A 24839-nucleotide genomic window follows, 5' to 3' on the forward strand; every position below is an offset into this window, starting at 1 on the left:
ACAGCATTTGTAAAAATGAAGGCGGCGCTTACAAACAAGCATCTCCATCTTCATACGCGGTTGAGATTCGCGAAGAGCTACGTCTGGACAGTATTACTACACGGATGTGAGACGTGGACTCTGAAAACCAAGATGATCAGCCGCATTGAAGCTTTTGAGATGGGGCTCTATAGGCGTATGCTGAAGATTCCGTGGACCAAAAAGATATCAAACGTAGCTCTCCTCGGCATGATGGGGAGAGGCAGGTATTTTGTTTGGTGACACGACAACTCGTTCACAGATTTTCCGTAAACCGAGGATGCGCTCCAGGCATTTCGTATACAGCCATCTCTTTCTCACCCCGTCTGTTCACCATGATCTCGTTTACTCTGCCATTACGTATGCAGCCATCTCTTTCAAAGACCATCTGTTCACCGATAACAGACCGTCTGTGAAAGAGATGGCTGCATACGTAATGGCAGAGTAAACGAGATCATGGTAAACAGACGGGGTGAGAAAGAGATGGCCGTATACGAAATGCCTAGAGCGCATCCTCAGTTTACGGAAAATCTGTGAACGAGTTGTCAGGTAACCATTTTGTTTCTGTCATCAAGCGGAGAAAGATGGAGTACCTCGGACACACGATACGGAGTCCAAAATACGAATTTCTCCGTTTTATAACCATGTGGAAAATAGAAGGAAAAAAATGGATTGGCATGAAAAAGTTATCTTGGCTTCGAAACATGCGCATGTGGACCGATATGAGCGCCGAAGAGCTGTTCCGAGCCGCTGAAGACCGATGCGGATATATTCAAATAATCGACGAGGTGGTCGCCAACGTCCGGATGCGGACAAGGCATTATGGGAATCTCGTCACCATCATCAAGACATATACTGCGACGCAGAATACATTCCTAAAACCTTCTAGAAAGCTCCACCCCTACCAGTAGAGCGGAAACAAACCAGTCGAAGCACACCTGCAGCCAGAGACCTCCTGAACATAGCCGAACGAACGAGCCAGCAACACACTGCCGCATCCAGAGACCTTCTGAAAATAGCCGAATGCCGAGCCAGCGACACTCTACCATATCTAGAGACCGCTGAACGACATACTTTTGCCCACATATTCTAATACCTTTGTACAATATTTAGGCAAACAATAAAACTTTATTAAAACAAGCACAACAGTGTTTCGTTAGGCTGGGATACGGTCAACACATCCTACCCCGCCTACAGCATTAACAAGAAGAAGAAGGCCACAACCATTAAAAATTCGAATTATCGGGGTATAAATCGAAAAGGCCGAATTATAATCATCAAATAATACAATGCGCGCTTTATGAAATGAACATTCGTTTGCAATTTAGCACGAGCGAATCGAAGGCGCGCCGACATGAGTCAAATTGCGGTAGATATTCTTTTTTAGGACAAAAGCTGCTTTTGTCCGCACAGAGAGATGTGTGCGTGGTGTATGTTGTGTGTTGTGTGCGCGGTGCGTGTGTGAGGCGGTGTGCGTGAGCGTGTGCGTGTGCGTGTGCCGGGGGTGGTGTGGGCGCAGGAGGCGCCAACCGGGCGCTCTGCCCCCGCCGCCAGCGGCTCCGCCCTCCGGTAATTCGCCCCGAAAACCCCACCCCCTTAGCAATCGAACGGTCTTTGCAGTGAAGCCGTGACGTCACGTCATCACGTTTGACACTTTCTCATACAACTCCCCCTCCCCCGCCCCCCTTTCTCTTTCTACCCTCCGCCTTGTCTTCTGTCAGATTTCTGTCAACGTTCCTGCGCATTGTCTACTCATCTGCCAACATTTTAGGTTTCTCTTTGTGTTTCCGATCCACTAGCTCTAACCGTGGCTACTTCGAAGAGCTTCGCTTCGGTCTGCCAAGTTCGTTTTTACGTCGAATATACGAACGAGTTTGACTTGTTTGGTTTAGCATTACTAGAGAGCCGGTGAGTAATTACTAGAGACTCGTATTTTGGGCACACACACCAAGGAGATACTTGAAGGAAAATCCTCACAGGAAAACCCACACAGATGTGAAATTTGTTCTATATTGTTCACTACTAAAACTAGCCTCATGGAGCATATGAATTGTCACACAGGGATAAAACCATACCGATGCAAAGTTTGTTTGATTTCGTTTGCTCATAGATCTTCCTTAACCTTTTGAGTAGTGAGTTAATTTGAACACCAGAAACGTCTCATGAGTGAGTTTTTTTTTTGACTTGAAAAATCCGAGCGAACACTCTTATTTTGTGGGAAGTTTTAAAGTTGACATATTTCGCTCGATTATATGATTGATTTATTGCCCGGCGGGATTTTGCCTTGCATCTCGGATCAAATTCTCTCGAAAATAAATCTATAATTTTACGCTAAATTATTTTTATGAGGGTCAAATGAAATAAATTTAGTCAGAGGTTTCAATTTTATTCGTTCGGAACATAGTTTATAGTTTTTACATGTGGAAAATATTACTTTAGAAAAAAAATTGTCATCATGTTCAGTCATAAAAATTTAACTGGCTTTCACGCCTCGTTGAATTTGGTTTCTTTATTCGAATACAAAAATATATATACACAAGAGTGAAAGAGAAACCTCAACAACACGAGATGCAAATATGTCGAACAATGAGAGAGGTAGAGTATTTTGAGTGATTGAACGTGTCAAACCGTACGAGTACGGTCGTACTCTGGCGGGGCCATTTTACTTTGCACATACCCGTACGGCCGTACTCCTCAAAGGGTTAAGAGGGCTGGACAACAGCGCCTTGTCCATACAAACGTACTATACTTCTCCCAACCTCAATTATGGCACTAGAGAAATTATTTTTTAATATGCTATGGATATCCACCATTGGGGTGCATCTATCGTTTTATTTTTTTGAATAATTATTTTTTATAGGAGCTAGGAGCCGCCAAACATCTATAAAATCGCCTCTTTTTTACACCCACGAAAAGAGTCTAACGTGGTTATTTAACAGTCGATTTAAAAAAAATACGCCGATAGATGCACAGAAAATATCTTTCTTATAGCGATGATGAATTTTTTTTAAAAATTGGTCCAGTTTTGGAGGAGAAAATAGTAGAATACGAAACCTCGATTTTGTCAATTTAAAACACGTTTTATCTGGTCGAAGCGCAACTGTCGCATTCACGCAATATATATATATTTATATATATTGTCGCATTCATTCAATATATATATCGAAGAAAGGAACGGTAACAAAATTAAGGTTTCGGGTGTACAGCCCTCTTAAGTAGACATGCTATAACTCACACCAAGGAGAAACGGTTCAAATGCGAAATCTGTTTAAAATCGTTGGCAATCAAACATAACTTTCTGGTTCATATATGAATTCCCACAAAGGAATTAAACCGTACGAATGCGACGTTTGTTTGATTTCATTCACATACAGGTCTAACCTTAATAGACATGCTAAAACTCACATCGAGGAGAGACGGTTCGAATGCGAAATGTGTTCTAAATTGTTCACTGCTAAAGATAGCCTCGTGGAGCATATGAATTCTCACAAAGAGATACAATCAAACCAATGTGGAGTTTTTTTTATGTCATTCACTCATAGGTCTGCCTTAAGTAAGCATGTAAAAACTCACACCAAGGAGAGACAGTTAAAATAAGGCATTTGTTTAAAGTCGTTCACTCTGAAGGATATCCTAGAAGTTTATATAAAATCTTACACAAATGTAATGTTAGCTGAAAATCATTTACTTGGAAATATAGCTTTGTGAATCATCTGAAGTGGCTCACTAAGTAGAAACTGTGTTTTACTAATGTTTCTTATCGAGAAACATCTGGATTTCTCATTTCTCTAGATGTTCGTGGATTTGAAAATTCTCGTTTGCATGCATATTTTTTGTGACTTACATGTAGAGACCCGTATTTTGGGCACTTTGCTATTAATGCTTAATTGATACTAAAATTCGGAATAGATGTAAAATATGCGAATAGATGCTAAAATAACAAACAAAAGTGAAATTTGCATAAAATTAATAGACAATTTAGAAGGGTCTTCCTATCCCATTGTCCATTTATTATGTGAAGAAATTGAGGGTATAAAACAGAGCTCGCAGTTTACACCATAGACGGTGTTTTTCCTGTCGAAACCATGCAACTGCTTTTGTCTACTATTGTAAATAAAAGAAGACAGTTGGAGCTGTATATCCAAAAGGCTGCTCAAAAAAGCGTCTTAAAACTAGACTCGCACTCAAGACTAAATGAGACAAATTATTCCTCCGAACATTGAGTAAACTATTCAATCCATCTGTGGCAGGTTCAAAATATAATATTAATGTTAAAGAAACAGTTTTGGTTTTTAGAAACCTGCCATTGTTTAATGTATTAACAGAGGCTCAATGTTTGGAAGGATATCAGCACTTTTTTAGACAATCAATAGAGAATATTAAAATTGAATCCACTCCGGATATATTGTTATTATTGATGGCAACAAAAATTAAATATGAAGAGTTTGGTTGTGCCGCTAAAATCTATTTGGTGTCCCGTCAATAGTGTGGATGCTGAAAGGTGTTTTATTAAATACAATATAATTGTTACCGATCGTCGCACGAATCTCAAAAAGGAATCTGTAGAAATATGCTCCATGTTAAGTTTTAATCAATTTTAATTGGTATTATATTTTTATATTCATATTTTTTGTCTTTGTATTTTTATATTCATGTTTTTTTCATTGTAATATTAATTTCAAAAAATTTTTGAATTTTTCTATTATTTTTTAATGGTTGTGTTGTCTTTAAATTGTATATAAATTTTATTAAAATTCATCGAAATTTTTTATTATTTAAAATTAAACTCTTTATAAAAATAGATGCTAAATTGCACTAAACATTTTTAATGCACTAAAACGCTAAAATGCAAAATGAAAATGCTAAAATTGACAAAAATAGATGCCCAAAATACAGGTCTCTAGTAATTACTGTGCGAGGTCATTTGTTTCATAAAATAAAAAATAAAGTACTGGTTTGAGTATATGTCCTCGTAAGTCAAGTCGTAAAATAAAACCAGTACATTTTTATTTATTTATTTAGTTATATATCAAACTTGCTAACGCATATAACACAAAATAACAACTAAAATTATAAATCATCTTCCACAAAGGTATCCATTGACACCCTTCAAGAAAGCATCAATGTTATTAGCACTTCTAATGCTTTCAGGAAGGGCATTATACATTTGAACACCTCTGTGAAAAACACCTCCTGCAGTTTTAGCTTTCTTAACTCTACCTATAATTAATTTATTCCTATTTCTCGTTTTATAATGATCTATATCTCTATTCCTAACTATATGATTGTTAAAATATTTGGATAATATATTCTTATCTAGCTTATTTATAAATTTTAAAGTGTTTAATTTAAGACTTAATTTCTAATGTCCAACCATTTCAATTCATCTAACATACTTCTTACATTCTTACGTTTCTTCACATTCAAAATTGCACGCATTGCTCTATTCTGCACTTTCTGCAGTTTATCAATACACAAACCACTAAATAGACTGAGCACTGTAGCGCAGTATACAGTATGAGGCCGTACAATACAATTATATATCAATATTTTACTTTTTATACTTAACTAGTGTTGGGCCCGTTGATTTCAACGGGTGGTTTCGAAAAGAAATTGAAACTCGACTAAAAATTAAGTTAAATATATTGAATTGACTGGTTTCGCAAAGAAATTGATGCACGAATTAGAAATTACGAATGACAAATTACGAAGTGAATACGAATTACGAATTACGTTTTGTGCATCGCCGACGCCTTTGCCCCCAGGGGCGCCGACGCCTTTGGCGCCCTCAGCGCCCCCGATGCCTTCGGCACCGAGGCCTTCGCCTCCAGCGCCGCCAACGCCCCCAGCGCCCCCGATACCTTCGGCACCCCATTTCATATATGCTATTATTTTAGCACTTAAACCAGATTTTTTTTTTAAATGTCACTTGTACCAGTCTGCTTTTCAGCCCGTCATATAAAGAATCATTCTGTAACTTAAAAAAATGCTTTATAAGTTTATAATATCTAACATATAATTTCGAAAGAGATTTTGTAAGCTTGTAAGTATTTTCGGTTGGGAACTTCGAAAACAAAACAAAGTTTCTATGACGGCAATTCAACTGGTTCAATATTATATTTTTTTCGATTCAAATAAATTTAATACAATATCAAATGAATATTTACTATTAGATTCGCCATGTTTAAGCTGTTTATATTACAAATACGGAGCGAAGCCGGGTAAAACAGCTAGTTTATTTTAAAATCATACGAAATTTAGAATTTTGAGCAATCATATTTACCTATATTTTCCACATTATTGAAATGTAAAAGACATTTAGTAGGTTTAGTAAAAATATTGAGATCCAATCCGTATAAACGTTATGGAAAAAAAAATATTTTTGACATTTAGAATTCGCTAAATTATCAATTATAAGTATTTCAAAGCATTGAAAAATCAAAATCAATAGGAAAAACATGTGACTATTGATTCCAATACTCAATTTTGACATATCAATATTAGATTGTAGACTCATATCTTATGAACAAAAAAAAAAAACAACAAAAATCATTATCATATTCGAATTCAGTGGCTCAAACTTATATATTGACTAGTCTCAGCTTTTTTTGTAAATACACAGGTTTGTAGTGTATATATGTATATAACCTAATTATAGGGTTTGATAAAATTTATAAATTGCATCTTTAAATATTTCGGCGTTAATATTTTTATCAATAGTCATAATTACAAAATAAAGGACAAAAGGGCAATTTTAGAAAATAAATAGATCCAAAGGACAGAGCAGTTAAATAACGTACGTATAGTCAGTGTATATAAGTTTAAAGAAAATTAATTATTTGTTAGTTTTTAATTAAGGAAGTATTTAGAAGAAATAAAAACTACAATCCCAAGCAATACACAAACCAAAATGAAGTTTCATTTCATGTTTTCTTGCATACAGCATCCTTGCTGGCAGGATTCCTCTCTTTTGTAAGACTGCCGCAGCATCTTTTTCAGTAGATGGTAGTACCCAAGTTTGATATCGGTTTAGCATTATTAGCAATTACTGAGGACGTTCATTATTTTCATAATGAAAAACCCTTAGGAAATGGCTTTTGACCTTCATACACTCTCTGAGGTACCATTCGAGTAGACTTCTTTCTCATCATTCGCCGGTCTTTCCAACCACATTGACATTTCAATCACTTTGTCGGCTCCTCTTGTCTCTTCTTGTATCGATCCACGTGCTCTAATCGTGGTTAGGTTAACGATCTTCGCTTTCAAATTAATTTTTATGTCGAATATGCAATTCAGAGCAGTTTGATATTAGTTTAGAGCCGTATATATACTAAAAACAAAGACTGTTCGTTGTGTGTGTGTGTGTGTAATTCTGATTGGCTGCCATTAAATATATGTATATATATTTTTTCAATTCAAATAAATTATATATATAAAAAAAAAACAAATGAATGTTATGAATCAGCACTGGATATGTTTAATAATTTGTATATAAAATTATTATTTTGAATAAAAATGTCAATAATTCTATTTTACTACCGCCATCTATGTATAAAATTAATGACTACGAGACGTCACCGCGATTAAAAATTTTCGGACTTGTTTCGCTTCTTAAGGGGGACCACTAGTGTGACATTTTGAAAAAATCGTTTTTTTTTTTTTGCACATTTCGATAGTCCATACCTTTAAAAATAACATACAAAATTTTCAAGTGCATATCTCGAATAGTTTTTGAGTTACAGCCATCCGAAGAGCAGCTGACGTCGGTTCGAAAGTTGCGTTAGCGTACGGATCATAATAACTGCGTTATGATTCATAACGCAGTTATTGTTCGGGTTCTGTCAGCCAGAAAAGTCATTAAAAACGGGTCGTATACCTGGCTGTTTTGGAGATGCTAGACTTTGGCACATTTAAACTCTCTTCCAGTGTTATTGTGACCGTTATAGTGAGAACATCGTACAAAATTTTAGCAAAAATGAGTTCTCAGTATTCAAAACAAAAGGGTTCCCAAGTTGATCCCACGCGTAGATCAACTTCTAAAAAACGAAAATTTTCGGCGAATCAACATACATGTGAACAGTCCACCGCAAATACCAGTACGTCAGCTGACAAACTTTTACACAATAAGGACGAAGAAATTGTGATTGATCCAACGCACGGTTATAGTATTCTCCAGTTTATTTCTGTTTTTTCTGCAATAAGTAACTTGTGAAAAAAAAATTACGTTCAATCAAGCAAGTCCGCGAGGCTTAGGATTCAAAATTGCTGTAATATGTGAATGCGGCGTTTCGTACATAAATTCCGGGCCTATGATTGGTAATGCATTTGAAATAAATAGACGCATAGTGGCTGTGATGCGACTTTTAGGTATCGGAATAAACGGAGTGAATCTTTTTTGTGGTTTGATGGATCTAATACGTAAATTCCATACTCAAACTTTCAGTGGATGCTTTGCGAATTTATGGACATCAGCAGAATCAATTTGTAAATTTAGTATGCAAAGAGGTGTAGAAGAAGAAAAAAAGTTGACACTGGAAGAAGAAGACTCCGAGACAAATTTTACGGTTTCTGGAGATGGCACGTGGAAGAAACGTGGCCACACTTCACGGTTTGGCGTATTAACTCTTGTTGGAAAGTTTAGTAAGAAGATCATCGACTCGTGTGTCAAGTCAACTTACTGTCAGAGTTGTGTTTTATGGGAAAAGAAAAAAGTCGACGATTCTGAAGAATGGCTCTCACATCATGATGATTGCGACAAAAATCACGAAGGATCAGCATCTAAAATGGAAGTTGACAGTATAAAAGATATGTTTGGTCGCTCAATTGATAATTACGGGGTGAAATATACGCGGTAATGCCACTTACAAAGGATTATTGGATTTGAATCCATATGATGTACCAATAAAAAAACTCGAGTGCTATTCACATGTAAAGAAACAAATGGGATCACGATGCCGTAGTTTGAAGAACACTGATAAGACCTTAGGAGGAAAAAGCAAAGATACACACAAATTAACTATGAAATTAATTAATAAACTCCAAATCTATTACGGCTTAGCGATCATGAGACATCAAGATAACGTGGATGAAATGTATAAAGCAATCTGGGCTACATTTTATCATTTGAGTTCGACCGATAAAAATTGTAATCACGAATAATGCCGTTGACAAAGATGATACGAGGCTTCGAATGGCAGATCATCGTCAACAGGCTGCTTCAAAAGAGGGCCGATTAGCTCGAAGAAAAGCTTTAGCAGCCCAACAGCTGTCTTTCGAAGAAGAGGAAGGTGCACTGTATGGGCCTGGAATAGCAGATTAACAGTAGGTATGATATTTCTTGATTTATAACCACGAAATCAGTAACTTAAACTTCAAACGCGTTTTTCTCGAAACTACATTTTTCAAATTTGCTGCAGTTGTAACTCGAGAATGAATCATCCGATCGATATGATTTTTTTTCAGCTTCTTTTATATATGTTTCTGCGTGCCATGAACCTCCAGTTTTCTGATTGAATAAAAAATGTAATTTTGGCAGGCCAAAAATCAACAAATTTATGCGCGAAATTTGATTTTTTTTTTAAAACTCCGCCATTTTGTTAAATTTCAATTTTTTTTTTTTGATCGAGGTTCATGGTACGGCAAATATCTTCTAGTTTAATAAACTTTTTGAATTTTTTGATTTCAGGCACTGTGAAGGTCGCTATCACTGCAGCAGTGGGGGTACTTTTTTTTTTGGAGCCTTGGGAGATTACGTATAACTCGCTGAATTTTCAATTTTTTTGTCTAAAAACTTTTATTATGTATTTAGTATATATCTATACATATATCCATAAAACGATAAAACATTCCATCCAGTAGTTTTTTTTATTTTAATTCCCGAAAATCACCTTTTTTTCGCGCGGTCACACTAGTGGTCCCCCTTAAACGATATTTTATCTCTATCGTAATGGCGGAGTATACATAAAAATGTATCATTCGAAAGTTGTTCATATTTAATCGCTTAACTCTTATCATTAGATATGCAAGTGAAAGCTTGCATATGAAATGTATCTACACATTTAATACGTACGACATTTTAGTGTGATTTGCGAAAATACAGCGTTGATATGTTAGCACATTGTGAATAAAATATTCAATAGCTAAACACAAAGGCGAGAACTTTTGACCCGCGAGCAAAAGTCGTCAAATTTTAATTTTAAATCTGCAAATTCTCAAACGAAATTCCTTTATTTAGAAATGTAACCGATTCAATGTCATAAGCGAAAACAATTTGTCGAGCTGAGATATTTCTACCATTTGGCTGCAGAATCGATGATCTCTTTCGTAATCTTGGACAGGATTTCATAGGCTTATGATTCCGTGTATAAAAATATTAATGTTGTTTTTTTCTGGTTAATGTTTCAGGTATTCTTAGAATTAGTGACTAGAAAATTTGTACATATAAAATAAAGAAAAAATGGAAACGACGAATTCACTGAAGGGCCATGCGGCCAACGATATTAACGATACTCTCACTAAAAAGTGTTCTTGGACTGAACTTAAAACAATCGTCAGCGATTTGCGCAGAGAAATCGCCACAATATCTAGTTTACAACCGATGCAAATATCGTTTAGAAGAATGTCAAATGGAAGAGTTAGAATTTATTACCTCGTCAATTCGCCCGACTGTTGGGGCATTCCTTTGTTGTATGTCAACGTTCCCTCGAGCTCCGGAAGGTAAACGAACAGACCACGAATTGATAAACAATCACACGTTGACACATATATCTATACATTGTACAAATTTCAGGTTAGTAGGAAGGTGCGTAATGGATTGTTTACCCGAAAGCAGTAGTAGAAGATCCCGAGAGCAACAGTTGCTCTCCGAGAGACAACGCTCGAGTACATGTGGCCTCATCACCTCTTACCAGCTCCATCCGACCGCTCCATCAATCATATTTCCAATGTCCGACGGTCTATACATACTTAATAATATTGAGGTATTGTATAGTCAACGACTTCGAGTAATATATCTTCCGTCACATGTCGATGATGATTTTTGTTGAAATTTAGGGAACTCCATCGCCACTACTACTACAAACTAGAGACGGATCTTCCCTCGCGCCGGCTATGAATCCTCAAAGTCCTTGGTTGGTTGCTCATGCAGCTCGCGGAGACTTGTGGGTCACGTCGCGCAAAATACAGGACTGTCCCGTTCGTCTGACTTACGCTTGCCGAGGATTGCCAAGGTAGTCTATCCGAATTTGGTGTTTTGGAATGATACGATATCCATATTGGTCAACTACGAGCAGGGACGTGGAGTCGTTATAAAATCGAACGATTTTCTATTAACCGTTTGCCCGCGGCCGTCTTCTATGGAAGCTTTGGGCGACAAATCTGTAGCGCGATTTTGAGGCTTATATGCGCCTATTTCAACTGTTTTAAGGTTCAAAATTGGTTGAATATATTACTGAGTTGAATGCCATCTATTCAATTTGCTTAAAATGAATATATACCAGTCAAAAATTAGTTTTTTGTGGAACCATATTGAAACCTCGTTAATGTGACGTCACATCTTCATAGAATTATGAAGAATGATTATTTGACAATTAATCCAAAACTACGAGATATATTATGTATTTTATTATTTAAAATAATACTTTGTGTTAATTAACATATCTGGTTACTTGAGTAAATATTAAAATCTGTATTTAAGGTCGAAAACTCGATTGCCAAATTCGTGAAAAAGGTGCCGCGTACAGGGCTTGTTCGCTATATTTATTGCCGCGGGCAAAGGGTTAAGTTTCAAGTTTTGACTTGCATTTTTCAGATTGGCCGATGATCCGAGGGAAGCAGCAATCCCAAGCTATGTGATGCAAGAGGAGTTTTCTCGGTATACCGGTTTCTGGTGGCAGCCTGTGTGTAATGGTAATAGTTTTGAGTGTAAATATTTATATTGCATTTTGGCGATTGAATAATACTAAATTGGATTTGATTTTTCGTTTTTCAGATAATGTATACAGAATATTATACGAAGAAGTGGACGAGAGTAACGTGGATGTGTTTAGTTTTCCTTCACATAATCGTCACAACGGTGACATTGAAGAATTTAGGTTACTTGATACATATTTCATAATCCAGTGGTCTCCAAATTTTAAATGCATAGTACAAAAAAAAAATTGCTTTTTTAGTTTCAAGGTCAAATATTAAGAACTTTAAATACTGCTATGTAGCCTGTTCAGATAACGTTGTAGAAAAATATTTTCTTTCCCGTTGTACTCTTCACGTCTGAGAGTGTTGACTTTCCCGTCTTCTATCTTCCATAAAGCTTCGTTCATAGTCCTTCGACACTCTCAAAACCCCGCAGCTCACAGTGACTCAACTACAGTTTTCCCGGTGGCAGCCCCGACCTGTTCACTCCATCTCGTAAGGGATCTTACTCTCCTTCCTCGCCTCATAATATACCCAAGGAACTGAAGGATTCGCCTAAGACAAATGGATGATAGCCTATCGCCAACCCTCAACTCTTGATGAAAGATGAATGCACTGGTTCTTACTATCTAGGAGATTCTAAGCATCTGTTTCTGACACCAAATTTCAAAAGCGTCTATTTTCTGCCTTTCTCGAGCTCGCGCCGTCCTTGTTTCCACTCGGTATAGAAGACCATAGCTCAGACCAGATGCATTTTGATGCTCCCGTGTTTCCAAATTTTGCCCAATTTCAGCATAGTGCTTTTCGCCATGCTGATCCGCCTTTTAATTTCAGTCTCATACCCTCTGTCGTTCGATAACCAGCAACATAGCTATATGGTATAATTCTATCAACTGACGGGTCATGCGTTCTATCCCCGGCCAGTGTTGCCAGCCAGACCTTGGATTTATGTGACTCCAGGTTAATCGTTTCCTATCAGAGTTTGCCAATTTATCTGATTTCATTGTTGAAACGGTTCCAAATAAATTGGCAACCCTATTCCCATTTCTCCTGAATTTGAGCATCTCGGATTTGTTGATTATTATAAAAAATATGCTATCCACCTACATACATATGTACATACTTGGAATTGTTAGTACTTCTACACAAATTAATCTGACCATAGGTGTTGCCTTGAGGTAATTCCTGTCATTAACACGTATGACAGAAATCTATGTAAAAATAAATAAAAAATAACCTTGATCTGAGATAAATGCACTCGTGTAAAACTTCAAGATCAGATATAGTTGACCAGTTAGTTTGAATGCCACTCAGTAGTCAATATTGTTGATCGATAATTTTATAAATTTTAGATTTCCACGCGCCGGAACTGCCAACTCCCGCTCAATCCTAAGAATGGTGCAATTCAGAATTAGCGAACAAATGACTGATACATATCTGTCGTCGTCGTCCAGCGAAAACTGCAATTCGGAACAGCAAAACACCACCAATAACGACGGTATGAAAACAATATCAAATACTCCTTTCATTGTTCAATTCATCAACCGCTTAGCTGCCCAAAGCGCCTTAAGGCGCAAACAGCCGTATCTATTAAACGCTCAGCGCGTCGGCTGGGCATCTAAGCGGTTAAGAGGGCTGGACCCCAGCGCCCTGTCCGTACAAACGTATTAGACTTCTCCCTTCCTCAATTATGGCACTAGAGAAATTATTTTTTAATATGCTGTGGATATCCACCATAGGCATGTTTCTATTTTTTGATTAAGAGGGCTGTACACCCGAAACCTTAATTTTGTTACCGTTCCTTTCTTCTATATATATATTGAGTGAATGCGACAATATATATCAATATATATATTGAGTGAATGCGACAGTTGCGCTTTGGCCAGATAATACGTATTTTAAATCGACACAATCGAGGTTTCGTATTCTCCGATTTTCTCCTCCGAAACCAATGGACCAATTTTTAAAAAAATTTCATCATCGGTATGAGAAAGATATTTTCTATGCACCTGTGCGCGTATTTTTTTTAAAATCGACCGTTAAATAAGCACGCTGGACTCTTTTCGTGGGTGTAAAAAAGAGGCGATTTTATAGATGTTTGGCGGCTCCTAGCTCCTATAAAAAATAACTAATCAAAAAAAATAAAAGCACAGATGCATGCCAATGGTGGATATCCATAGCATATTAAAAAATGATTTCTCTAGTGCCATAATTGAGGAAGGGAGAAGTGTAATACGTTTGTATGGACAAGGCGCTGGTGTCCAGCCTTTTAATGAAAGGCTGGACAGTTAATGAAATCTTTTAAATGAAATAAATGCTATTTATTCTCAAGCAGAGTTTCATAATGATGTGTATTTCAGAGGACGAAGCCGAAAAAGAGGAAGAGGAATGTCAAGCTTCAATATGTGATATACAGTGGTTCGATCTGCGCAAACCTCTCGAAGAAGAGTTTCCCTGGTGCGAGTATATTCCGAGGATCGGTTGGACTCCATGTGGACAGTAGTGCGTTGGATACATTAAAATTTTTCATATAGTATTGCTCGTTTGTTTTTAATAGTATTAAAAAAATGTTATATTTGAATTTCAGTGTATGGTGTCAAATATTAGACAGAAGGCAGCAGTGGTTAAAACTCATACTGATACCGATAGACGAATTTTGCGTACCTTTCCGCTACGAAATGGCACCAGTGTCGAGTCTTCCGTTGCAGCCGTTGGCTCCGCCTGGACCTGATAGAATCCCGATTCAAGTACGCACCGTACGATATGCCTGAGGTGTGGTGTTCGAATGTATCTTAGTAGTTGTTTTTTTTTTTTTGTAGGTTATCTTGTCTGAAAGAAATCCCAGCGCTTGGATCAACATACACGACATCTTACACTTTCTGCCGATGAACGATCCGACGGAAATCAGGTTCATATGGGCGTCCGAAGAGACGGGGTATCTTCATTTGTATCTAATCTCATCGTCCATCACCGGAACTTGTAAAAAGAAAGACGGTATGTCGTGTTTATCGTGTAATTTTCATTTTTGTTACTTATATCTATTCTGTCTTGATACTAAACATTGTTTTATAAATATGTGTATCTTTATGAAATCATATTTGATCTTTAACTATACACCAGCAATTTTTAAATTTCATTTAATTTCATAGAACATGAACACTCGCTCCAAAGTGACGAGTGCACTTTAAACAGATAGATACAGTCAATCAATAAATACAATATATACGCATTTTTATACAATGCGAATAACTTGAGATTAGCAAGAGAGATAGGAAAGGGGAAGAAAGGAGATAACAATCTTTAAAATCAGACAAAAATTGGCAAATTCTGTTAGGGAACGATCGACCTCGAGTCACAAACCAAGGTCTGGCCAGCAGCGGGACTCTAGTGGGAATCGAACCCGTGACACTCTGCTTGAAAGCATAGTAAGCTAACACTGGTCCACGCTGCTAGTTATTTAAATTAGTTGAACATGCAAAAAAAATATTTGGCTCACACAATTTGAGGCTCCTAGAGGTTTTGTGTAAATCAATTTACATACAATGACATTTTTTTTTACAATAGCTAATACAAGTATGTTGTAATTTACGATTCTCTTGAAAAATGGTGTTTGTAAAACCATTTTTAAATGTTAAATCGCGATTAAGACGCGACTCGCCCGTGAGACGCTGGCATACAAGCGTCAATACGTGGTGAGTCGCTGGCGTACAGAAGACAGTATGTTATTGTTAGTTTTGTCTACATTTATGGTACATATTCATATGCTATATCAATATCTGTTGCTTTATCAGTGAGATTATGAGGCTGAAATATTTTGCAAAAGTACTTTCATTCACACATTCTGTGGAGTGGGGTAGGCCTTACATTTATTTGAAATGCCAGTGGAGTTTTTATTATCTTAATAACATCAGATTGCATCTGTTAAAACATTTTTGTATGAATTCGGATGCTTTTTTTGATTACTAATTTTATTTGTGGATCAGTGATGACTAAAGCCCGGACCCTGAGGGGGCTGTATATTGTTCAAATTTTGTAAATGCATTGTTAAAGGTTTGCCGAACCTTTTTTACAAAGGATTTACAACAATTGAACAATAAACGGCACGCTTCCGGTCCTACCTCTAGTGATGACCTTTCAAATTGAAATTACAGTTACCGTCAACGCTTCCAGTGACGGTTCAAACATGGAGACTAAAGTAGCTTTAACGAAAGGCGATTGGGAAGTCGTCGGGAAAAAAATATGGGTATGTTTAATACAATATGGTTAGATAGTATTCTGTTGTAGATTGCATCTTAAAAATTGTTCGTATATGGCTGTACAGGTGGACGAAACGGAAGGCCTCGTCTACTTCGTCGGACTTAAAGAGAGTCCGCTGGAGCGTCATCTGTATTGCACGTCGTACTTGTGGGACATCGGTGACACGCCGAAGCTGCTAACGGAGCCCGGATTCTCGCACACCGTGGACATGGACGAGGTGTTTCAAATTGTTTTTAAAATGTATATACTCATCACTCCATATGGTCTTTGTATGGTGTATACCGATCGGTTTTAACTCGAGCAAGCTCGCCGTTCGAAACTCACAATGTGTCCTTTCGATTGTAGAAATGCGAGGTCGCCGTCATCACACGCTCCAACCTGTACACGAGGCCGGTGTGCCAAGTGTTCAGGCTCGTTCACACGACGTGGCGGGGTCCTCACAGCGTCACGCTGGAGCCGTGCGGGCTGCTGCTGCATCCGGCCGAAATATCGGGCAGCAGCGTCAACTGGTGGTCGGATTGGAACGAGCGCGTGGAAACGCCCTGGACCGGCTTCGAGGGAAAGTACACGCCCGAGCTGTTCAGCACTCGGCTGAGTGGGGGCATGGGCGAGGAGGTCCACGCTATGGTCTTCCGGCCGGCCGGTCAAGCTAGAGATAAGCCGTGTCCTACTGTGCTCCACGTATACGGCGGTCCCGTGGTCCAAACTGTTACTAATACTTTTAAGGTTTGGCGATACTGTCGGCCATTTTGTTTTTTTTTTTATTTGTATTTTTCGCTGTGTGTATATTTTGTTTTTTTTTTCATATATAGGGAATGAGACAGCTAAGAATGCATATGATGGCAGCGCGAGGTTATTGTGTAGTTTGTATCGATTCTAGAGGCTCTAAACATAGAGGCATTAAGTTTGAGAGTCATCTTCGGTGTCGGATGGGCACTGTCGAACTGAAGGACCAGGTATTTGTTTAATCAATTGAGCTTTAACACATTACATAGTACATATTTGAAAATTGAGTGTTTTTATATTTCAAACTGGTTTCTATAAGGATTTCTTCAGAAATGCTTCAGGAACTAAAATAAGGGGTTCATTGTTTATTGTCCGCAAAGCTCTCGCCCAAAAGTCACTAAAATCTCTCTAACGGAACATCTGGCAGCTGAAAAGTCCATTAACGAGAACTCGAGTGCCAAATATTCCGTATTCGCGATTTTCATTGCAAAAATTGTCTTTTGGGCGATCGCAATGTGCGTAATATATGGATACATATGTACTCAAAATAAATTTTCATTGTTATATATTCCAATAAGTAAAGTTTTAGACGACAACAAACAGTTCAAAAACCTGTCTTGAGGTCTATTCATATTATCCAGCAGTGCACGTCAACAGCTTGGCACAGTAGCTCACGTAAACTACAATTTATTTTCATACTATACGGCAATGCACTTTCAGACAAGTTTTGGCCGAGTGCAAGGCAAAATCGGCTTACATATACTGACAGTGGCGTCGCTAGGGGTGGTGTCAACTAAAAAATATTTTTTATTAATTATTAATATTAGTTAACTTTTATGACTTACGAAAGAGAAGCGCCAAAAGAATAGCTCACACGTTGTTTTTGGATTGCTTGTCCGTCTGACTGAATCAGTCAACCTTCTTACCTTTAGGTACATACATACATACATACACTGATTTCTCAGGAATTCGAACAAAAGTCAATTATGGCTCATACATGATGTTATATATAGCTGCACCGAACGGATTTCGCGGTAGCTGTATAAATATAGAAAGCTGTATACATATATACAGAAATTGCAATGAGGCGTGTAGCTCCCCGAGGACCGTCATACAACGAATATGTCGACCCATATATCATCCCAAAAATGATGTCACCTGGTGCAGACCGTACTCCTCACACGGGCTTAGCGACGCTACTGCATATACATTACAGAGCGTGACGATATGGCGCAATATTGCTTGCGTCATTTCGTCGAGCAACATTGTCACAATAATACAATTCCGAAAATATTCATATGCACATGGCATCACTTTCGTTAAAACGGGCGCACTCGCCACTATGACGTCACATTATGCTTGAATATTTCCACAGTGGCCAAAAACCTCGATTCTGCTTGATACATTTGGGTGACTTGTACTGCTATATAATATGAATAGATTGTGTTGGTTACTGCTGTTACGTCAATGCCCCTTGCATATTACGGAACATATGAATGTGCCCATATAGAATGTACTAAAGAATATTTTCTGTACTGCTGTTTACGTGCAGTTGCCATACTATGCTGTTTGTATAAATGAACCTTCAGGTAGTGCTCTTCAAGCATACTGTAAATAGTTCCAAAACGAGCTAGTCATACCCGATTCAATCCGTAAAACACTCTTAAAACCAGATAACTTCAAAAGGTGACCTGTTTCAGATCGAAGTGCTCAAATGGTTGGCCGATCAGATAGGCTGCATTGATCTCAGTAGAGTAGCAGTTCACGGCTGGAGCTACGGTGAGCGACTACCGCAATTATAGTGTCATAATGTGTATAATTTTCATACAATATTGAAAACTTCGTATGTCCAGGTGGTTATTTATCGTTAATGGCACTCGTGCAATATCCGGAGATATTTAAAGTGTGCATAGCATGTGCACCCGTCACCTCGTGGCACTTGTATGACACGGCGTACACAGAACGCTACATGGATCTGCCGAATTTAAATCCCGGAGGGTACGCCCGCGGCAACGTCTTGAAGTATGCCGAGAAGTTCCCCGACCAGTAAGTCTTGATTGAACTGCCATTAAGTACAATATTGATCATATGTGTCGTATATGATAGGTAACATTTTCGGTTTGTTGTTTTCCAGAGAGAATCGGCTGTTGATAGTTCACGGTCTTCAGGATGAAAATGTGCACTTTCTTCATACGCAGCAGCTGATAGAGGCTTTGGTCAGGGCGGGGAAGCCGTACCGGCTGCAGGTCTACCCTGGCGAGAGACATTCTCTGAGACATCCCGAGGCGAGCGCTCACTACGAGGCCACGCTGTTAGCATTTCTTCAGAACTATCTGTGAAACTATTGAACGTGTGTAGACGAAATGCTACTGTAACCTTTTTAATTTTCGAAATGTCGGATATCTTTTTATACGTATATAGACTTTCGTATTTTCTGTGATGATCAACAAAAAAAAAAAAAAAAACAAGAATAAAATACAAAGACCAAGTGCTTTTCGCTTACGTTTCTATTTTGTTTTGTTTTTTTAACAATGACGACAAATTAAATTTTTACGTGCAATTTTAAACATACATACATACATTATAGTAAGGTTTTTTTTTAAATATTCATATAAATACATAGATATGCTGGAGGAATATTTTGTAAATACGTTATATATATATGAAATATGTATATATTTCTTTTGATTATTATTTAAACCGAATACGTAAGCGATTGCTGATATTTAATGCCAATTTTATATATGAATTATGTTGCCCAATCTGCAGTTGCTAATTTTGTTAAATTTCTTAAAAGGTAATAATGTAATAAATAATTCAAAATTATTATAAAAGTGTTTTTATTATGATTTTATTTGATGATATAACCCAATTGACAAAGTAAATTATATTATTTTAATAGTTGCAAAGATGTAATATTAATTTAATATATATGTACGACTTGTTTCTAAGTAGCATTAAGTCATAACCAATATCGTATATACATGGCTTAGCAAATAAAGTATGATTGACCAATGCTAAAAGTAAAATCAAACATTGCATTCGATTAGTGGTCAACGACAACACCATATAGATATCAATAGTGTTATTTATGATTACAAAGTTAGACACTTGGTATATTTAATTTCGATGCGGTGCAAACGATCGACAAGCGCCTGACAGACTAAACCACAGATTAACGACACGTGTACCTTATGCGTGCGCACTGCTCGCACTTACACTAAGCGAAATCTACCCGAAGTCCTCACATACCTACCCTGTATACGTTCTGTGCTTCTGATATATTAGTTCCGAATTTTGCCTTATTAAACTCGCCAGAAAGATCCAACTCAGTTTTAATAATTGCATCTGTGCACATCGAAAGGTTACTCGTCATCTGATGTGCAATCTATCATCCGTGAAGTCGAGGATTGCGTTTAAAGCAGCCATCCAGTTAATCTGTGGTTCAGTCTGTCTGGCGCTTGTCGATCGTTTGCACCAAACCCATTTAATTTAAGTGACCGATAACTAGGGGATATATATATATATATATATATATATATATATATATATATATATATATATATATATATATATGAGTTCGGTCTTTCGTGTTGTGGGTCTCGGGGGAACAGGGTAGTTCCTCCCCCACGAGTTAGGGCCGAATGGTCGAATGACAGCTCCACTGCCGTAACCATGGCGACCGGTGTTGCCACCCTCTTCTATGGGGTCGCCACATCACTCCCTCCCCAGCGACATTGCGTAGCCGTCGCGACAACTACGGGATGTAGCTGTCCAGATGGGCTGGCCACCGGACTCTCCTGCCAGTCCGTGTGGTTGCTTGTCGGCCAGTTTCTTGCTGTGGTTCTGCATTTTCTTGGGGGGCTCTCTCTGCTCTCTCTGGGGGCTCTCCGCTGCTTTCCATGTATGCCGGCTTTATGCGGTCTACCGATACGGTGACATTGGAATCCTTAATTCTCAGTGTGAAGAACTTCGGTCCCCTCTTCAACACCCTGTATGGACCATCGTATGGAGGCTGTAACGGACCCTTGGCAGCATCGTGTCTCAGGAACACCTGATCACTGGTGTGCAGGTCTTTGAAGATAAAGGTTGATCTTGTTCCATGGCGCCGCGGTGGACTGGGTCTCAACCTCGCCATTTGGGACCGCAATCTCTCTGCTAGTTCCGCTGTGTTGGGTCCTCCGTTTCGTTGTGGAGCCAGAAACTCTCCCGGTAGCCGTAGCGGTTGACCATGTGGCGGCTCGCTTATACGACATGGTCGAGTTTGGTTGCCTTCCTGCGAGTGGGAACCAACTCGGCTGGGTTCGGAGAGCTACTACTCACTCTGTCTTCAGCTGTCATATAATAAACACGTGCATTAACATGCCAGTCGTCTCATTCGTTCATCCTCCATACTGGTGACCCCCGACATCGAGCCACGCAGCCTCGATCAATTTCAACATGCCGCTCATCCCTGCCTCGCCGAGTCAGGCGGGAGAAGCTACCCGCCGCGCCCCCATCGCCATCAACAGAGCGCGTCGCGGCCCGCGGGTGACAATAAACGAGCAGACACGGCTACCTACCTACCTACCTACCTACCGACGTCCAGCCACAACGTCGACGACAGGTGCTTTTAAAAAATGGGGGAGCGAATGAGACGACGATCTTGACAGCTGGATGTGGAGTCATGCGCGATCCACTACACATAGAACGGTCATCCAGCACCACAAGACATACACCACCTCAGCACCATCATCATCATCATCATCATCAAGGCCCCGTCCGTCCCCACGAGCGTCGTCACGCCGAGACGGGCGGTAGCGCTACAACAACTCCACGAGCCACAACGACTCACAGTCCAGCTCGGAGTATCATCAACCACATCGATGCCCCTGCCGCCCCCGCCGCCCCACCAACCGACATCAGCCTCGGAAGAGCGGCGCCGCCGCAGCATCGCATCGCATCGGCGCGACCATCGGACCACCCACCGTCCTGCTCGCGACGTCACCGCTCTCGAATCTACCGACCATTCAGGGCGGTACACCTATGTACACAGCGGATGACCCACGTCAACAATTTTTTTTTCTCCCCACGTAATAATTTTTTTCTCTTTGTGTAACAATAATTTTTTTCTTTTGTAAAATTTGTTTCTTTGTAATTTTGGTATCGCTGATGCTGGGGGGGGAGTGATGTGGCGGCTCGCTTATACGACATGGTCGAGTTTGGTTGCCTTCCTGCGAGTGGGAACCAACTCGGCTGGGTTCGGAGAGCTACTACTCACTCTGTCTTCAGCTGTCATATAATAAACACGTGCATTAACATGCCAGTCGTCTCATTCGTTCATCCTCCATAACCATATACCAGTTCTGCTGACGTGGCATTAAGGTCTTCCTTCCATGCCGATCGGATTCCCAGTAACACTGTCGGTAGGGCTTCCGTCCACCCTTCGTCTTGGTGGCACATGATCGCGGCTTTAAGCTGCCTGTGGAACCTCTCTACCATCCCATTTGCTGCAGGGTGGTATGCGGTTGTCCTTATGTGTGTCGATCCCGTCAACCTATTCAGTTCCTTGAATAGAGTGCTCTCGAATTGTCGTCCTTGATCGGTAGTTATTCGTAGGGGGCATCCGAATCTTGCAATCCAACCACTGACGAATTTCTTTGCAACCGTTTCTGCCGTGATATCTTCCATAGGGATAGCTTCTGGCCAGCGAGTAAACCTATCAACGCATGTCAATAAGTACTTGTAACCGGCGGACTGTGGTAAGGGACCAACTATGTCTATGTGAATGTGGTCAAATCGATTTTCCGGTGGCTGGAACTCTCCCACAGGTGCAATGACGTGCCTCGTTATTTTTGATTTCTGGCAAAATATGCACTCTTGGGCCCATCTTCTGCATTCCTTCTTCATACCCGTCCAGAAATATCGTTGGGTCACTAATTTAGCTGATGCTTTTACCCCTGGGTGCGCCAATTGATGGATTAGTTCGAACGCCTGTTTCCTAAATTTCGCTGGCAAGTACGGCCGTTGCGTTTCTGAAGATACATCACAATAGATGGTCGTCTCTTCGCCTGGAATAGGTATCTTGGCAAACTGCTTGTCGGGATCTCGTAGCAGTTGTGACAGTTCTGTGTCATCCTCCTGCGCTCGTGCTATTGCTTGAAAGTCCATCCCGGAAATTGCTTCTATTCTTGACAGTGCATCCGCTACCACGTTTTCTTCTCCCGATACATGTCGAACATCTGTTGTGAACTGGCCTACAAAGTCTATGTGCCTAAACTGTCTTGGCGAACATTTCTCTGGCTTCTGTTGGAACATGTATATAATAGGCTTGTGGTCAGTGAAAATAGTAAAAAATTTTCCTTCTACCATATGGCGGAAATGCCGGACTGCACTATATATTGCCAACAACTCCCGGTCGTAAGTGCTGTATCTCCTTTCTGTTCCTGACAATTTCCTTGTGAAGAATGCCAACGGCTCCCACCCTTCGGGCGTCTTCTGCTGTAGGACTGCTCCGAGTGCTACATCTGATGCGTCCGTCACCAATGCCAAGTCTGCCCCTGGTTTTGGGTGGCTGAGGAGGGCTGCGTCTGATAAGCTATCCTTGCACTTTCCGAATGCTTCTTCCAACGCGTTGGTCCATGCAATCTTTGCCTTGTCTTTCTTTTTAGATCCTTTTAGCAACTCGTTGAGGGGCGCCTGCAATTTTGCAGCACCCGGAACAAAACGCCGATAGAAGTTTATCATCCCCAAAAACTGCCTTAATTGTTCGATTGTAGCTGGTCGGGGAAATCTTTTCACCGCAGCTACTTTGTCTGCTTGGGGTTTGGTTCCATTTTCTGACACCTCGTATCCTAGAAATCTTACAGTTTTTGCTCCGAAAACGCACTTTGCTGTGTTGACTAAAACGCCATATTCTTGAAACCGTGAAAAAAGTTTTCGTAAGTGGTTAATATGTTCTTCTTCGTTTTCTGACGCTACCAGCACGTCGTCAATATATACGTAGCAGAAATCCAATCCCCTTAGGACTTCGTCCATAAACCGCTGGAAGGTCTGTGCCGCGTTTCTGAGTCCGAAGGACATAAACGGGAATTCAAATAACCCAAACGGGGTGGAAATAGCTGTTTTTTTTATGTCTTCATTGTGTACAGGGATTTGGTGGTATGCGCGCACGAGATCAATTGTAGAAAATAACTTCTTGCCATATAAGGTACTGGCGAAATCTTCTATATGCGGTACTGGATACCTATCTGGTATAGTGCGGGCATTCAACGCTCTGTAGTCCCCGCATGGTCTCCATTCTCCGTCGTGCTTAGGTACTAGGTGTAATGCTGATGACCAACTACTGTCTGATGGTCGAGCGATTCCTTCGTTCAACATGGTCTTGAAAGTCTCTTTTGCGATCTGCAACTTCTCCGGTGCGAGGCGGCGCGGCTTGCAACTTGCTGGTGGTCCTTCAGTGGTTCTGATATAATGCACAGTATGATGTTTCATTGTTCTGTTTTTATTTCCTGTCGGCCGCGTTATCTCTGGAAACTCTGTTAGTAGATGGTGAAATGTTGATGTGCCACAAATTGCTTTCACCTGCTCTACTTTTGCTGTTCCTATTGCTCGGCCCCTCACTGAAACAGTTGTGAGATTATCCATCAGTTTCGCATTTTTCAAATCAATCAAAAGACAAAAATGTTTGATGAAATCAGCGCCAATAATAGGCCTTGATACGTCGGCTATTACAAATCTCCATTTGTATACCCGACGTAGTCCCAAGTCGACGTCTACCTCCTTCCAACCGTACGTTTTTATCGTAGATCCGTTCGCGGCGAATAGAAGGTATGATGTCGCTATTTTGCGACCCGGCAATATTGACTTCGGAAGGACACACAGGTCAGAACCGGTGTCGACTAGGAACCGTAGTTTACTGACCTTGTCTGTTACGTATAGGCGGCAAG

The 24839-nt window shown here is 39.6% G+C and overlaps 2 protein-coding genes across 6 annotated transcripts in view; one reads left to right on the top strand and one right to left on the bottom strand.

Moving 5' to 3' along the window:
* The window catches only part of LOC143913042 (uncharacterized), a 253269-nt gene that overhangs the window by 37955 nt on the left and 190475 nt on the right, over positions 1–24839 (bottom strand). The gene's annotated exons all lie outside the window — the stretch shown is intronic.
* The window catches only part of LOC143912989 (dipeptidyl peptidase 9), a 557546-nt gene continuing 534110 nt past the window's right edge, over positions 1404–24839 (top strand). Inside the window, exons 1-17 of one of the 5 annotated variants that reach the window (XM_077432473.1) lie at positions 1404–1587; positions 10423–10734; positions 10808–10997; positions 11071–11246; positions 11828–11925; positions 12008–12110; positions 13281–13426; positions 14289–14430; positions 14516–14675; positions 14748–14922; positions 16080–16171; positions 16250–16402; positions 16531–16911; positions 16998–17141; positions 18612–18690; positions 18765–18957; positions 19046–19750. In XM_077432473.1, coding sequence (XP_077288599.1) covers positions 10475–10734; positions 10808–10997; positions 11071–11246; positions 11828–11925; positions 12008–12110; positions 13281–13426; positions 14289–14430; positions 14516–14675; positions 14748–14922; positions 16080–16171; positions 16250–16402; positions 16531–16911; positions 16998–17141; positions 18612–18690; positions 18765–18957; positions 19046–19250 — 2697 coding nt within the window. In that variant the 5' untranslated portion in view covers positions 1404–1587; positions 10423–10474 and the 3' untranslated portion in view covers positions 19251–19750. Of the gene's footprint in view, positions 1927–8461; positions 9344–9703; positions 10735–10807; positions 10998–11070; positions 11247–11827; positions 11926–12007; positions 12111–13280; positions 13427–14288; positions 14431–14515; positions 14676–14747; positions 14923–16079; positions 16172–16249; positions 16403–16530; positions 16912–16997; positions 17952–18611; positions 18691–18764; positions 18958–19045; positions 19751–24839 lie in introns of those variants that run through there. The other 4 variants (XM_077432474.1, XM_077432475.1, XM_077432477.1 and 1 more) reach the window with 4 other exon arrangements.

Source organism: Arctopsyche grandis, chromosome 6 (assembly GCF_051622035.1).
Source record: "Arctopsyche grandis isolate Sample6627 chromosome 6, ASM5162203v2, whole genome shotgun sequence".
NCBI classification, from domain to species: Eukaryota; Metazoa; Arthropoda; class Insecta; order Trichoptera; family Hydropsychidae; genus Arctopsyche; species Arctopsyche grandis.